Source organism: Triturus cristatus, chromosome 10 (assembly GCF_964204655.1).
Source record: "Triturus cristatus chromosome 10, aTriCri1.1, whole genome shotgun sequence".
NCBI classification, from domain to species: Eukaryota; Metazoa; Chordata; class Amphibia; order Caudata; family Salamandridae; genus Triturus; species Triturus cristatus.
Window position 1 is genome coordinate 1,164,797,579 of NC_140593.1, and position 16,493 is coordinate 1,164,814,071.

Genomic DNA, 16,493 nt, shown 5'->3' on the forward strand with positions numbered 1-16,493 from the left:
GCTGAGGCAGAATTAGCTATCATGAATGCAATAATCAGGCAGTTTGGAGAGATGCCAGGTGTACCGGTCTGGGACACCTACATTGCACAACTGGTGGCACAGTCGGTAAAGTATGAGAGTATGACAATAGGCATGTGAGTGTGTGCCCTACTCTTGATAGTATGTGCCACATTTGAAGATGTAACAAATTCATTGGCATACATGGTTACAGCGTATGATTGTAAAGTGTGTAGTAGTGGGTAAGTGGGATCAAGGGTAGGTTCGGAAAAGTTGTCAAAAAACAGCTTAATTATACCATATAAGTATAATGTTGGTCCGGCCTCGTAGAGTTTGTTTGCGTGGCACTTTTCACCCTAAGTGGGATGGGTATGCCCAGAAGTGGGTCCCTTGCTCTCCATGCCACTGGAATCAAGCTATCCTGGCTGACGAGGGCTGAAAGCCCGAAACCGGTCCTAGGATGCTTGTTTCCAGTCCAGGGAGGACCTGGCTTGGCAATTCGGGCTGGACTGTTCCCATGGGGCACAGGGTCAAGACTGATTTGCATATGGCTGGGTTCAAACTGGAATGGCATGGTGAGCAACAAAACGATGGATTTAGGCCCATATCTCTGTACTGGGGTGAATGTATGACATTGTTCTGCATTCTGTCCATCATTTGTTGTTTTTCCCTTGCTCACTGTGCCATTGGTTTCAAGCTAGCCTGGCTGATAAAGGGTAATACCCAGAAACCAGTCCCAGGATTCTTGTTTCCTTTCCAGGGAGGACCTGGTTTGGCAGTTCGGTCTGGACTGTTCCCATGAGGCACAGGGTCAAGACTGATTTGCATATGGCTGGGTCTAAACTGGGGTGGCATGGTAAGCAAAAGGACAATGGATTTAACCCAGATCTCTTGCCTGGGGGTGAATGTATGATTTATTCAGCATTCCGTCCATCATTTATTTGCGTAGCACTTTTCACCCTAAGTGGGATGGGTATGCCTAGACGTGGGTCCCTTGCTCACTGTGCCACTGGTTTCAAGCTAGCCTGGCTGATGAGGGGTAATACCCAGAAACCGGTCCCAGGATGCTTGTCTCTAGACCAGGGAGGACCTGGCTTGGCAGTTCAGTCTGGACTGTTCCCATGAGGCACAGGGTCAAGATTGATTTGCATATGGCTGGATCTAAACTGGGGTGGCATGGTGAGCAAAAGAACGATGGATTTAACCCAGATCTCTTGACTGGGGGTGAATGTATGATTTATTCAGCATTCCGTCCATCATTTGTTAGCGTAGCACTTTTCATAGCATAGCATGGAGAGTTATCAGCAAATGTGCATTCACTGACTAACTTGAAATGTGTGGGTTAGCAAAATTGTAGTAGGTGAGTATTTGATATTTGTAGTTTGAGGCTTGTGGCCAGACAGGCAGAGAGACTAGGTAAATTGTTGTTCGATATTGTTGGTGTGCAGTAACTTTATATCAGTACACTTGTAGTTAACATAGTGTATTTAAAATAGTTTTAAAAAGTGGACTGACGGGTGTAGCTTACGCACTGACCGCTAAGGTCCGTTTCCTCCTGGAGATTTCATTTCTTTTTTCGGCCATCTAGAGACCATCCTCAGCACTACCTAAGCTGGTCTCTTGATGTCTAAGGGCACTGCGTTCCTGCGGCCCGATGGAAACCTCTTTGTCCCATTTCTACACTGCTGCAGCCGCAAGTAAGTTTTTCCTCACAAAACGAGCAGTCGCCATTTTGTCAGCATGATGCTCATATCAACTTTATGAGCTCCTGAACTATTATCTTCGCATATGTGAGCCTTGCATCTACTTTCCTCACCACTTTTGTTCTTACATCTTTGGCCACAGATGCCCTGATACTGGAAGCCCTGAACCAATACTGTCTCTGCTGGCTGTACGATATTTCATTTCTCCTTGAAGACTCTCACAATATGGTGCTTCAACTTTATCCTGCTCTGAGCCTAATGCTCCTAGCTCATATATTCTAAAGACATTGTAGCACTAGGTTTTCGGCACACGCCACCTTATACGTGATTGAACTTGAAAGGATGTGGATGTGATTATATATAGTTGTTGGACGTTCCCTCAGAAGGTTTTCTGCTCCCTGTTTCCTTGCATACTTGCAAGCCAGTGGGAACTACTGTAAGCTCTCTACTCCACATCCTGCTTTGTAGATGTGTCCCTGCCACATAAACTAGTCATTTTCCTCTGCCACGCAGAGTGCGAACTCCTGTGCAACTATATTAACTATATTCAACCTCCTTTCACCAATCATCTAATATATGGGCAGACACTCTAATTCTAATAGTTAACACAACAATCCATGCGCATCATTAGGATGGCCAGTGACCCTCTTAATCTTGCTAAAGCATCTTCCTCTGGTACCAAACCCAAAAGAGTCAAAGATGATCCTCCATTTCCGATCCAGTCATCTCCTAATACGGTCTTGGACACAGTTCTAGATCAAATTTGTGATTTCAATCCATTCATGAAGGCTATTAATGATAAATTGCAACAAATTGAGGACCGCTGGATCACTGTGGAAAGCAAAATGCTTTATATGGAGCAGTGCGTGGGCCACCTCAGGACATGGCTACAAAAATACCCATGCTAGAACCAGAAAATCAAAATCCTAAGCTTCACACTGAAGACCTTGAAAATCGCAATAGAAGGAATAGTTTACACCTTTATGGTCTACCAGGGAATGTTGTATGCCCTGATCGTCTTTCCTGTTTGAAGACATTTTTATCTGATCTTCTCAGCCTACAATTCTCTGCACCTCTTAATATTCAGTGAGCACATCGCCTGGGCCGTCCTCAACCTCAATCTACCAAACCTCGGGGTAATATAATGCTCTTCTTTTAATTCACCGATCTCATGCATATTTTAAAAGCTGCCAGAGAAAAATGCCGCCTTATTTGGTCTGGTCATAACATCTACATCTCTCAGGATATCTCCAATGCAACCAATACTAGATGTATAGTGTTCTTAGCTCTTCACCCACAATTGAGAACTCTGAACATCCGTTATGGCATTCTTCATCCCTGTCTCTGCAAAATTTCTTACGAAGATGTTTCTTGTTCTTTTGAAGATCCAACTAAAATAAAATTGTTTCTGCATTCCATCACAAAGCTACCTATGGATACAAATGCGCAAACTTAAATTGTTAAATTGGTACTATTTTATGACTTCTCGTTTCTTGCTGTACTCTTAATTTCTATTCCTAAAATGGTTTATATGCCCTGAATTTTTCTACTCTATTTCCAGTTTTTTTTCCTCTGTTGTTTATCTTGAAGATTTCAGGTGCTGACATGCCTGGTTCTTATTTCTGTTTCTCTTTACTTCAGATCTGGATTTTTGTCCTTGATCTGCCTTTTGTTTCTTTATTTTCTTTACTCTTCTCCTAATCCCTATTTATTTCTATTCTCCTTCTCTTTCTTTTCTCTCTTTTTTGTCCATTTTTTCCTTCCTCTATAATTGTAGGAATATGGATTTGTTTTTCTTATTACATTTTCTGACAGCACTTTCATGCTATTCAAATGTTGACAAATGGCGTTTATTTGTTTCAATTGCTGTCTTTACAGTTCGTTTTCATTGTTCTTGTACCCCTGCCTGTGTTCCTCATCATGTTTAATGTTGTCTCATGGAACTTTCGTGGTCTGGGTCATTCTGTTAAACGTCAAACGGTTCTTTCACATTTAGCAAAACTTAATTGTCAAATTGTTTTTTTACAGGAAACTCATTGTAATGATGTTGAATCACTTAAACTTAAGTGTCAATGGGTGGGTTAGGTTGTTTTTTCTCCTGCTGTTAACTGTAAGGGTGGGGATTCTATTTTATGTCACAAATCTTTAAATATTCAAATTCTATCAGCTGAATGTGATGCAAGTGGATGATGGGTATAACTTAACGCCAATTTTCATAACAAGCAGATCACTTTTTCAATATTTATGGACTGGTTAAGTCTAATCCGGACTTTTTGCATGATATTAATCTCATATTGTCCTCCATTACCAACTCTGATATTATTGTTGCTGCTGATTTCAATGATTGGATAGACCCTTTTTCTGACAGGAAATCCAACTGTAAATTCAAACCAGATAAATTGCATAAAGCATTTCAATCCGCTATTACCTCTCATCCACTCTTTGATATATGGGGAACTAGTAATCTTGACCCATATGAATATACATTTTATTCTAATGTTCATCACACTATGTCTTGAATTGATTATATTTTGATCTCAAAATCTTTACTACCTTCCATCCAATCCTCTGAGATTGGCTCCATTTTTATTTCTGATCATGCTCCTGTCTTGTCCTTGTTTGATTTATCTCTTGCTACTTACAAGCATGCCCGATGGAGATTTAACAACTCTTTACTATCTGATCAAAATTTTATTCTAGAAGCTACCTCCTTTATAAAAATATTTTTTCCAGTTTAACAAAGCTAGTGATACTTCCATACACAACAACTGGGATGCTTTTAAAGCCTCCTTCAGAGCCTTTGCTATTGCTTACACTGCTAGAGAGAAAAAGTTGTTGAGCTCTCAATATCTTTCCACTCTTTCCACTCTCAAATATATTAAGACTCTGCAACACACTTGTTTCACTTCAAATCTTCTTCTCATCTTCATTACCTTATTAAAGCTAAATCCACTTTGAACAAACTGGCTACCATTGATGCTTGCAACATATTTCTTAAGATAAAATCCAAGTACCATGGGGGTCAGAAAAAAGCTGGTAAAATGGTGGCTAAGTATTTAAGTCAAATTGGAAAAGAAAACTATTTGGCCTTTTCGTAATGACCTTACTAATAAGTTATTCAATTCCGATTCAGATATTGTTTTTTTTAATAATTATTTTTTATTGATGACAGGTTCCACACTTTACAATAACACTACATATATGAGAATGATGGAGTACATCTACATTGGAATATGTGTCAATAAAGCCAGAACTTCTGCAATGTATCTATTGATGTCATGGCTGAACAGTATTGCTCACTATGTGGCATGTCTTGATGCTGCTTCACACGTGGAGACTCGCAAATACCTCCCCCTATATTCTTTCCATTTTCCCCATATTTGCGACAATTTTCTGTGACTCCCTCTTGATTCGTATATTGTCTTTTCCATCAAAATGCACCAGTCCATGTCCCTCTTCTATGCAGCAATTGCCGGTTTTTCCTGAGAACCCCACAATCTGGCAATGTTCCGCTTAGCGATTATTATTCCCAGCGTCATCCATGTTCTTTCTTTACTATTTAGGTCTTTAGGCCCCCAGATATTAAATAGGCATAGCCCTATCTTGGGTTCTATGTTAATCCCCATCACTTCCACTATATACTGGATCAGTGCGGACCAATATTTTTTTAATGTGTGTAAACTCCCAGACAACATGGGTGAAATGAGATAGTAATTTCCCTGGGGGAGGCCAAGGCCTCCAGCCATTCCTTGTCCTCCATATCTACAACATCTTGTTTCCAGCATGTGTGGAGCTGGATGAGTGGGTTAGGCATGTTATTGATTACCTTCTTGTATGTCTTAGAAATTGACTTATTCGGCATGTATTCATCCACGATTCTGTCTTCAAGTGATTTGCCCCAGCTGACCTGCCGGTACTATGATATAGTCAGTTCTTGAGAGGCTATGATGGGCTCTGGAGTAGAATGTAAACTGCGCCTACACGGGATGGAGCGAATACCCTACATCAACCCATCCCATAGCTCCCATAAAGGTGTGCATCTGTGTTCGTGAGGGCAGCATCTCCCTCGGGGCCCACCGGTCCAGGCGTCCCGACACGATCAAATTGAAATCCCCTCCCATGAGTAGCCATCCCTCGGGGAGGGCAAGTAAAAGCTCTCCCAGGTCTTTAAAGGCTAATGCGTGGAGACCCGGTGGTACGTGCACATACACTAGCTTTTACCCCTCTTAAGCTTGTCACCCAGACCTTTAACGTTCCAGGACAACAGCCTAATTCCCTGTTTTGCAGCTGGCCCCATGCCTGTTGTAGTTAGTTCCGATTCAGATATTGTCAATGCTTTTCAATCTTATTATAGCTCACTATACACGGAAGATACTCATTCCTCTGTACATCACACTCAATCATTGCATAATGATCTTCCTTCTCCTCCCTCCTTGACAGATGCTATGGCTCTCCTTGTAAAATATATAACTCTTCTGGAAATTTTGGGTGCTATCAAATCCCTGGAGAGGGCTAAGGCCCCTGCACCCGATGGTTTCACCTCCTTCCTATTGCAATCTAAACCTGAAGGCTCTTTTTTAGATGCACTTATTGTAATCACACTTTGTGTCAAAATAACCATCCTATCTCATTAATTAACAACGATTGTAAAATTTGTGCAAACGTTCTTGACTCTAGACAATGTAATACCCCTTCTTATTAAACCTGACCAATCAGGTTTCATTAAAGGGAGGCTCACCTCAGTAATGCGAGGAAGTTCTCCAATATTCTTATGTCAGGGAGAGGATATCCCGTTCCTCTGGCTGCACTATCTCTCGATGTTGAAAAAACATTTGACTGTAAAAATTGGCAATTTATGTTCAAAACACTTAATTGGTTTAGTTTTGGCCCCAAATTCATTTAGTTTATTAAGCTATTGCATTCTGAACCTTGTGCTTGTGTTTCGGTTAATGGGTTTCTATCCCCTTATTATAATTTACATAGAGGTACTAGACAAGGTTGCCCTCCTCTTTTATTTCTTCTTTGTGTCGAACAGTTTCTTGAACGCATTCGCTGTAACCCTTTGATTACAGGTTTCCAACATAATTCCTATGAAACCAAATGATCTGCTTATGCAGACAATACTCTAGTATTGAATCCTTTAACCTCCCTACCACCCTTTTTAAAGGAGATTCTCCCTCTGTTATCAATTCATGTTCTCTGACACTACATTTATGTGGTGTCTATCTAAGACTAAATACCTAGGTGACCGGTTTTCACCTACCATTCCTCAAACTCTTACCTATAATTTTAGTGCACTAAAACTTCAGATTCAAAATTTGCTCTCCTCTTGGTTTCCTCTCCATTTATCCTGGTAGGCAGATTGGATACTACAAAAATGATGTACCTCTTATTCTTTTTTTTGCTTTCTATATTACCTTTTAAAATCCCTAACTACTATTTTTACCAAATTAACTCTCTCTGTACCAAATTTCTCTGGAACAATATACCCGCCCATATTGCCCTAGCCAAATAAATTAAACCCAAAAACAAAGAGGGCGTACGCTTTCCTGTTTCTAAGCTCTATCATACTGCATTTTTAATCAGACAAACGTTTGCTCTAGATAAACAATATCAAGACTCTCCCATACCCAGCTAGATTACTTTTGAAAGCACTCTATTAAATACATTTTCTTTTTATGATATTAGCTTTTTGTCCAACTGTACTTTTATATCCATACACCCTATCTTAAAATATTCCCAACATCTATTGCACGCGTTGTTCACTTTTGGCTCTAACTTCTATCAAGCTTTTCTTGCTTCCCCTAGCTGGTACAATAAATTCATTAAGCTTTGTCATACATTATTCTACTTCAAGCATTGGAAGAAAAAGGATATTCTATATATTCATCAACTAGTGTCTCAAAATTGTCTTATACCCTTCACTACATTACAAGACCGCTATCCTCTACCTTCTTCTTTCTTAACCCAATACTCCCAATTCTCAAAATCGTTTTCATTTGCTAGAAACTTTCCTGCTGATTCTACTTCATTTTCTCCCTGACTCCCCCATATTATATCTCTTCTGGTTTTAACCCTAAAGCCTCTCTCATATATAAACTTGTATCCACTCCTATTTCTAACAGATTACAATCCTAAATTGAATCAGCATGGAAGCAAGACCTCTGGATGACCTTCTCGACTCAGCAATGGGACAAATATAGTATAACATTTTTACTACTTCCAAAGCAAGCCAATATTAATCAATCCCTATTTTTCTTTTACAACACAGTGGTTTGTACACCCATTTGTACCCATAAAATCAACCTTCCACCTCACCTCCCTGCTGGTCATGTCTTTTCGCTAATGGCACTCTACTTCATTTAATATATAATTGCCCTATGTTCTTAACATTTGGAAATCTGTCTGGTCTAAATGTTCAAAATATTTCAATGTTGTATTCCATTATCAATTCAGAATGTGTTTCTTGGATCCATGTCTGTAGATTTCCATAATACTTCCTCCAAGTCAAGGTTATTTGATCTTTTAATTGCTCTTGCTTTTAAGGTTATTCTTACGTGTTGGAAAGATACTTCTAAAATATGTACATTAACATGGTGGAACTTTATTTGTGATGAGCATGGAATTTCTACTGCTTCATCTTCAGTGTTATCTCAGAAAATGAAATCTGAATTATTCGGGTTACCCTTTACTACCTTTTTATCTTCATACTCACCCCCACTGTAATTTCTATTCACCTCCCCTTTCCCTCTCTTCTTTTACCCCTTTCCTTTTTCTTTTCCCCTCTTTCTCTCCTTTCTCTCTGTCTTAAAAAATATAAAAATGGCTAATGTTAAATAGATAATCTATTCTCTTTTCTTTACTTACCTTATAGCATAAGATTATATTTTCAGCTTTTTAATGTGACATCATCATATTTAGTATTGTATTAATCTTAAATTAGTGATTTTACTATGTTACTTTCCTTCCTTATGCTGCTTGTAACTTTAATACTTTTTATTCCTAATAAAAATTATTTGACAACAAAAAAAAAGTGGACTGACCTTGCACATTGTTGTGCATTGTGTTGTTAATCATCCACCACTGCGAGAAAGTTTCCCATGTCTTGAAGTAGCACAGAAACTTTGATAGAATAGGCTTGGTAGTTGTTTTGGGCAGGTTTTGGCTTTCATACTCTTTACTCCCCCAACAGAATAGTGGAGGATGAACCACCCTCTTTCTGTGACAGAAATTATATGCTGGATACTGTGGATGGATTAGTGATTCTCTGTTGGTCCCTATGTCATGTTTAGGGCATAACACAAATAAGGAAAATGCCATGGAGGTGGCAGACAGTTGATGGACTTTTGTCAATACTCTATATATGATAGGTGAACCTGTGGCAGCAGACTGACAAATAGATGGTTTTTGACTACCTGTCTGCACCCTCATCTAAATCAAGCCCATAGTTCTCCTGGTTGAGCCCTGCAACATCACCCTACTCTAAGTTATACATGGAGTTTCATCTCAGTGGATTTAATGGTTGAGTTGCCTCCACCAAAAGGATGTACAACAGTTTTAGTGGTCATTTTAGTGGTCATTACCTACTTCACTAGAATAGGTAATTTTATCTCTTTGAGGAACCTGCCCAGTGCTTAAAAATCACTCAACCTGTTTGGGAGGCTGAAGGAGAGGGAAGATGGGTCAGAAGAAAATTAGACCATTCAGAACACTAGACCACAAACCGTACTACTCACTTCCACAGTCCGAGGTCTGTTCTGGAACATAAGTGGCAGATGTCTGCACTCATTGAAAGGAAAAGGGCAGGAATGCACTCAATTTGACGTCCTTTCCTTTCCTCACGCTGGCTCTCATTTGGCTGCCTGCATTGTAAGCAGGATTGTTTTGTGAAAAACAATCCTGAGAGGCATTTACCTCTTTCTAAGTGTGCTGCACAATGCATCACACATACGAAGAGTAAAAAACAAGGAGAATAAAGATATTTCTCCTTGTTACATCTCCCCTGGGGAGGCATATAATTTTTATGCAATTCCAGGTGTACCACTAATGGTAAATATGGACATGCGCAAAAATCCATGGGTGGACCATGGAACACCTCCCTACTTGGGGCAGAATAACACAAGACTGCAATGTGCGCTGCCGTGCTTTACTCCAGATTTATCATGTCATGCAGGGCCATGCAAGTTGACCTTGAGTGGTTTGATGAACCTGACTTTAAAGTTGCGTCACCCTTGTGCCTCCTTGCATGGCGCAATGGTACAAGCATGACACAACACTAAAAAAGCCATAAGTTATTCCCCCCCTGTATCTAGAAGATGCCAAGACATTCCAATCTCAGAACACCTAACTATTGTACATAAAGAAGAACCATTCCTTCTACATGCCTACCACAATAATAACAGTAGAATAATCATATTTGCAACTGAAATTACTATTCTAAGGCTAAGATAATGTGAAACAGGCTTGATGTATGGAACTTTCAAAATGTGCTCTCCACCATTCACACAGAGATTTCACCATACGCTACAATATCCCTCATTTATGCACTGACGCCTTATAAACAAAATGCAACTTTGCCTGAACCATTCTAGAGGATTTAACATTGTGGGTAATACTAACCACATCATTTAATCAAACCAAACAAGCTTCTTCAAACATAGATGGATCCAACTATGCAAGACTCTCAGAGTACCTCTGCTTCATAGACTTCTGTGCCACTTTTGATTATATTGATCATGGAAAATTAAAGGGCGAAATTAGCTCATCTGCATGCCCCATCGGCCCTCTTGAAATTACTAATTTGATTACACACAGGTATGAGGGTGCAAGTCAAACTAGGGTCAGGGTCACATCTCTCCAGGCGCTTCTCACCACCAAGGGAACGAAGCAGGGCTGCGTCCTTGCCCCACCCTGTTCAATCTCATTTTAGCTGACCTAGTGACAAAACTGGACTGCTGCAATTCTCAGGCTCCGAAGCTGGGTGGGCTAACCCTTGCCAATCTCCTTTACGCAGATGACCTGGGGCTAAAAAGCCATACCCCGATAGGTTTGCAACACCTTCTTGATTCCATAAAAGCATATCCTGTAGAAAATGGCCTAAGAGTCCACTTAAAAAAACTTAAAAACAATGGCATTGCACAGCACGAAAAGAAAACCATTAAGCTGGCCAATCGCCTGCCAGCACCTGGAGACAGTGTCTAAATACAATTACTTAGGAATCATCAAAATCATTATTGATAAAAGGGGTCTTTCAAACCACAGAAAGAGGCCTTGAAATGAAAGGGAAATGTCCTAGCACTGACCCTAAGAAATTTGAAGAAGAAAGTGTTAGGACCGACTCTAACACCACTGCTCAGGGTAATACCGGCAAAACTGACCCTGACAATAACCTATGGGAGTGAGCCATTATGGGGAAGGGATGCATCAACGTTTGATAGGATCATGGTGGGATTCTATGGAGTGATCTTTGGTATCCCCAAAACCCCTCTACTGCACAGATGCAATTGGAGTGCAGACTTCAGAAACAATCCCTTGCCAGGGAAGACACATTCATCAAGTACTGGCATAGATTCAAGAACCTAGATACAAACAGACAGAACGCTCATGTATGGCTCGAACTATCTACCAGGATCCACTCTCCAACCATGGCCCATCTTAATGAATCAGTCACTGCACTTGGCCTCCAGGACGCTTGGGAAACATCAACACCTCACACCAGCTTCAAAAAGCTAGTAAATAAAACCATCAAATTGGTCTAGTCAATTGAGGACAAATCAGCAGTGGTGGGTAGAGCTACAGCAAAGTAACAACTCAGCCCTACTTTCATATGGGATACACAAACCCAATAAAAGAAACATTTCTGAGTTACCGACAGGGCTTATTACTATCACTTCTACACCATCCACCCTGGAAACGTACCACCATTATGACTGATTGCTGGTTGTGCCGTAAAGGGAAAGAAGACATGGTGCGCTTGGTGTGTATCTGCAAGGAGCTAAAGGCTGAGCGAGGAGCCATGTTACACCCACTTTTTACCCAAAGAAGCATTTTATCATTCAGACAAGTGGTCTTGGCCTTTCTTGGCCATGGCGCCTACTTAAACTGCCGTTTCATGAAATCTCCTGTACTGTCTGCCTGCACCTAGCTCGAAAGACCCCCTTATTTTTAAAACAAGGATGTACAAACACTACTGCAACCCCTGTTTTTTGTTCCTCTTCCTTTTAGAAAGTTATAGAAACACTGACTAATAAGTATATAGGTCACCTCAAGGTTAGGGGGCAAAGTTACTGTGGCCTGAACTTGCTATTTTGCACATAGACAATCTTAAAATTCTCTGTACTCACTTAAAAGCACTGATGATTGCTTAAATGTACCATAAGCCTTTATGTCCGTCATGACCAGCATGGCTCTTTGGTTAGATTAGAACAATTTGCTAATCTCACATACTGATAGACTAAATGGCCATGCCCCTGATTATCTCACTGTGCTTTAGTTTTAAGTTTGAAACAACAAAAACTTTCCCTTGCTGCTGCAAGCCCTATCTCTAATGGTCAGCCCTCCTGCACTATAGAATTAAAGACAATTTATAGATAGCTCAAGTCATCATGTTTTTTTAAATTACACTGGAAACCTCTTGACTTTGCACATTGTTGATTAATGTTTATGCATCCTTCTAGATATTTTAGATATACATTCAATATTTTAGATCGCCGAGAATGCACAAACAGATTCTATACTACTTGGAGTGTGTGCTGAGTGCTGATGTTGGAGTCCAGAAAGAGAGAATTACAATAGTCCAATCTGGACATAACCAGAGCTATTGCAACCTGCTTTCGTGCTGACTGAGGGATAAGAGGAAAGGTTTTCCTAAGCATGCTTATGAGCCAGAAACAGGTTGCTACAGTGTGATTGCCCTAGGCATTGAGTGTAAATTCAGTATATAGAAAAATTCCAATTTGTTTGTCTTTCCCCACTGGGATGGGACATATGCCTAAGGTGTCTGGCCACCAATTACTATTCCAGCTCAATGAGCATGGGCCAAAGAGCTAACCCTTAGTTTTGTCACCATTTAATTTCGGAGAATTCCATCCCATCCAGTCTGCCACTGCTGACGTGCATTGAGAGAAGTTTTCTGCCGTTGTGGTTAAGTTCTTGGGAACTGACAGAATAATCTGTGTATCATCAGCATATAATTGCACCTGCATCCCTAATCCTGCCTTATATCCGCAAGTGTTGACACATAGAGGTTAAAGAGCATGGGGCTTAATGATGAGCGCTGCAGCACTCCACATGGCAGGGGAAAAAAACTCTGAGTCGAACTGCTGTAACATCACCCTCTGCGAATGATCCCTAGGGATAGAAGACAGAAGGGCAAAAACTTGATGTGTGAAACCCATATCTTGTAGGCGCTCAATCAGCAGCAAGGGCGAGATGGTAACAAATGCTGTACATAGATAAAGGAGTATACAATCCGCGGCTGAGTTCAGGGAAGTTCCAGGTCCATGATACTTCCTGAAACCGAACTGAGAATTGTTCAGCCATCCCTGCTGTTCTACAAATTCCATCGGGGGATATTTAGATGTTTCTCTAGAATTTTAGCAGGACACACAAGCAGAGAATTAGGGCAATAGTTTTACAGTCCTTACTATATTGAGATAATTTTTTGTTTAGAAGGGGCAAGATGACTGCCTCCTTCCATCTCCGGGGTTAAGACCTGGAAAGAATAGCTGTGTTCATCAAAATAGAAGGTGGTTGAGACACAATGCTGGATACCACGTGTAGGATTGCTGGTGGATAGAATTCCAGAGTTGACCCAGATTTAGTATTAAGGATGTATTGCTTGGCCCCCTTAGGGGTAAGGGAGGGGAAGGGTGAGACTAATTTAGGCTCTTGGTCCTGATGCTCAGACGTCTTGGAGGGTACTGGTTGAGGCTCTCTAACTGGGGCTTACTGTGCATGCAGATTTGAGGGTTTAAGCACTTCAAAACCATCAGAGATGTCAACAATTTTAGATTGAAAGAAATAAGCTAGCTGGTTGCAGAATTTTTTTGAATCTTCGTGCTCTGCTCTCCAGCAGCCGGAGGGGTTGATCTGTTGGATCACCCTTCTTTGGCAGAAGTAGCATTTTCAATTTTCTGAGTGCAATATTTAGATTTCTCTTCAGTCAGAGCTAAATTTTATTCCCTAATTTGATTCCTATAGATGACTTTTTCTTGCTCTTCCTGGTTGTTCCTCCAGATTCGCTCTTTTCGGAGACACACCTGCTTGAGCAGTCTACGATTATGCCAAAGGGCTGATGGAGAAAGCCTTTTTTTCATGACTTCGCTAAGAGGGCTAGCCTGTTGGTTGCGATCTCCAGTCACTTAGCAAAAGCATCAGAACCTTTGTCTACATCTTCCGAAATCTCAACGGGTATGCCATCCAGAGTGTTGGACAAGGCTTCAACCAAAACCACTTTCCAATTTCTTACCCAGGATTTACTCTTAGGGGGCTGGCAACTTCTAAATGTGGAGGAAGACATAAAAGAAAAAGTGACTGCTCCATGGTTAACCAGCTTAGGGGAATGACTGATTGATAGGACACCCTAGAAAATATACCATCTAGGTTGTGACCTGCCTCTAGTGTGGGGGCTTTCACCAGTTTAGTCGTTCCCAAGCTGGACAAGGTTTTGATAAGTGCTAGAGAGTCTTGGTTGTTGTTCTCTTCAAGATGAAAATTAAAATCGCCCAGGATGGTCAAGCACCTATTAATCATAAAAAGTTATATGAGGTATCTTAGCTCATTTAAAAAAGGGAGTCTGGGTCCTGGAGGTCTATATACTAGCGAACCTCCAAGGGAACAGGTAGCTGATAGTATAAGCTTAAAATGCAGTGCTTGACAAGTCTTTAAATACTCGAAGAGACATTTATACTGAGTTTTAAACACAAGAGCCAATCCCCCGCCAGGACTAATCACCCTGTCCACTCTTAGGATTGAGTAATTTGTCGGAATGGCATCGACTGAGTCTGGACCAGGGGTTTCATTGGCCCACGCTTCAGTTATAATAACCCAGTCAACTAGAATATAAACCCCACATAATGCTTCTAAATACATTATTAAGCATGTATTTTAATCTAACAATTTGTCAATTAATACAACAAAAACTGAAAATAACATTGTAAAATTTATATACATAACATCATATGATTTTAACATTCAATACCTGAAATAATTATCAGAACTACCACAACTATTTAATAAGAATATTGCTAAAAATAACATTTTATACAATAATAGTTTATTAAGCAATATATTTCACAACAATATTATAAAAGCACTAAAATCAATATGGTTACCTTTGAAATATCTGTCCACAATATTTTTTATATCGCAAAATTCCTGCCACAATATTTCTGTATCACAAAATATGTTTTTCAGTATTCTGTCAAAATGCTCACCCAGCCTGATTTGAACAAAACACATGCTTGAAAATGAAGCCAGTGGAGCTGTTATCGGTTGGGGATCATGTCATTGAATTTCACCCTACTGTTAATCAACAGGTCCAATTTGCACCCCTGTTTTCAAGGATTCCGGAGCAGAGCTTTATAGGTCAGTCAGCAATGCACTATGAGCAGCTATCACCTCTAACTTGCTTTTAATTGTTGCACTTACTTTACTTCAGCCTAGTGGCATACACTATCACACTTCAGTCCATAAACTTTTGTATTCATATCTTAAAGTATTGTTGTGAGTTTGTGAATGAATTCACCTGAGTCATTGGTGATGCTTCCATCGGGGCAAGGCACACAGTTGAAACAGCAGATAGGACGCCCTGCTATAGCTGAAATCCTGTATCCGGCTGGACAGCTTTCACTGCAGACAGACCTCGGCACCTGTGAGAGAGTGGGTGTGTGGGGTTTGTGAGAGTGTATGAGGCAAACAATGAGAAAGAAAGATCATAAAGAGACACTTCTGCATTATATTAGTGGTCAGGCCATAACTAGTGAGCACACTATCACACTTCTTTATACTTCTTTATCTCATGCACCATAACAGTATACAAAATACACGTTTCCCCTTTCAATTCCTCACAGGTTATTTTAAATGTGGTTTTAGATACTAGCATGAATAACATTGGCAACTGTGTGCCCTGTGGGCCTGATGACATCTTTGTCGCTCTGCAGTGAGCCGCTATGCATTCCGCCCTTCTCCAGCACTGCCAAACCCGCCCGCGCTTTGCCCACCGGATTTAAGTCCGGCGGGCGGCCCTGTAGCGGCTAGCCTATAGCGATGCTTTTGAAAGCCTCATAGGAGTGTCTAAGGAAGGCAGCGCTGCGGGCCAGCTAAAGTGCGTTCCAGTATGGTATGGACCATAAACTCCATGCTGTCCTGGAACTGGAGGTGCATACAAACAGGGGGCACACTATGTGCCCCTGCATGCACCCCCATGCACAGGGGCAAAAGGGGGCCCTGTAGAGCCCTCTTTCTTACCTCACTGCCTCCAGTAACATGAAGGAAGAACCTCCATGACACCAGCGGCAGTAAGGAAATTCGTAATATGGCATATTGCAGCCTTCAGACTGCTGCTTGAACCCCAGGGAATGAGCTTCCTTGGCGGTTGATGTGGTCTAATAGCGGTTTAACCATCTCAGTTGTAATACAGCGGGTGGTCCTGCAGTCCCGCGGTTGTCAGACCACCATCCCGACTAAGGCGGTCTGTTGGACCGTTGTAGTCGTAATTCGGCCCAAGTGTTTATGTGCCTTTTAACATATTCAACTGTTTATTACAAGTATTTTGCTTTCATTATTCACCCT

At 40.8% G+C, this 16,493-nt stretch overlaps 1 protein-coding gene across 1 annotated transcript in view; it reads right to left on the reverse strand.

Annotated features, from left to right (window-relative positions):
• LOC146796853 (extracellular calcium-sensing receptor-like) overlaps nucleotides 1–16,493 on the reverse strand; it is a 99,954-nt gene that overhangs the window by 4,090 nt on the left and 79,371 nt on the right. The window contains exon 7 of the mRNA XM_085631390.1: nucleotides 14,297–14,442. Coding sequence (XP_085487516.1) covers nucleotides 14,297–14,442 — 146 coding nt within the window. The remainder of the gene's footprint in view (nucleotides 1–14,296; nucleotides 14,443–16,493) is intronic.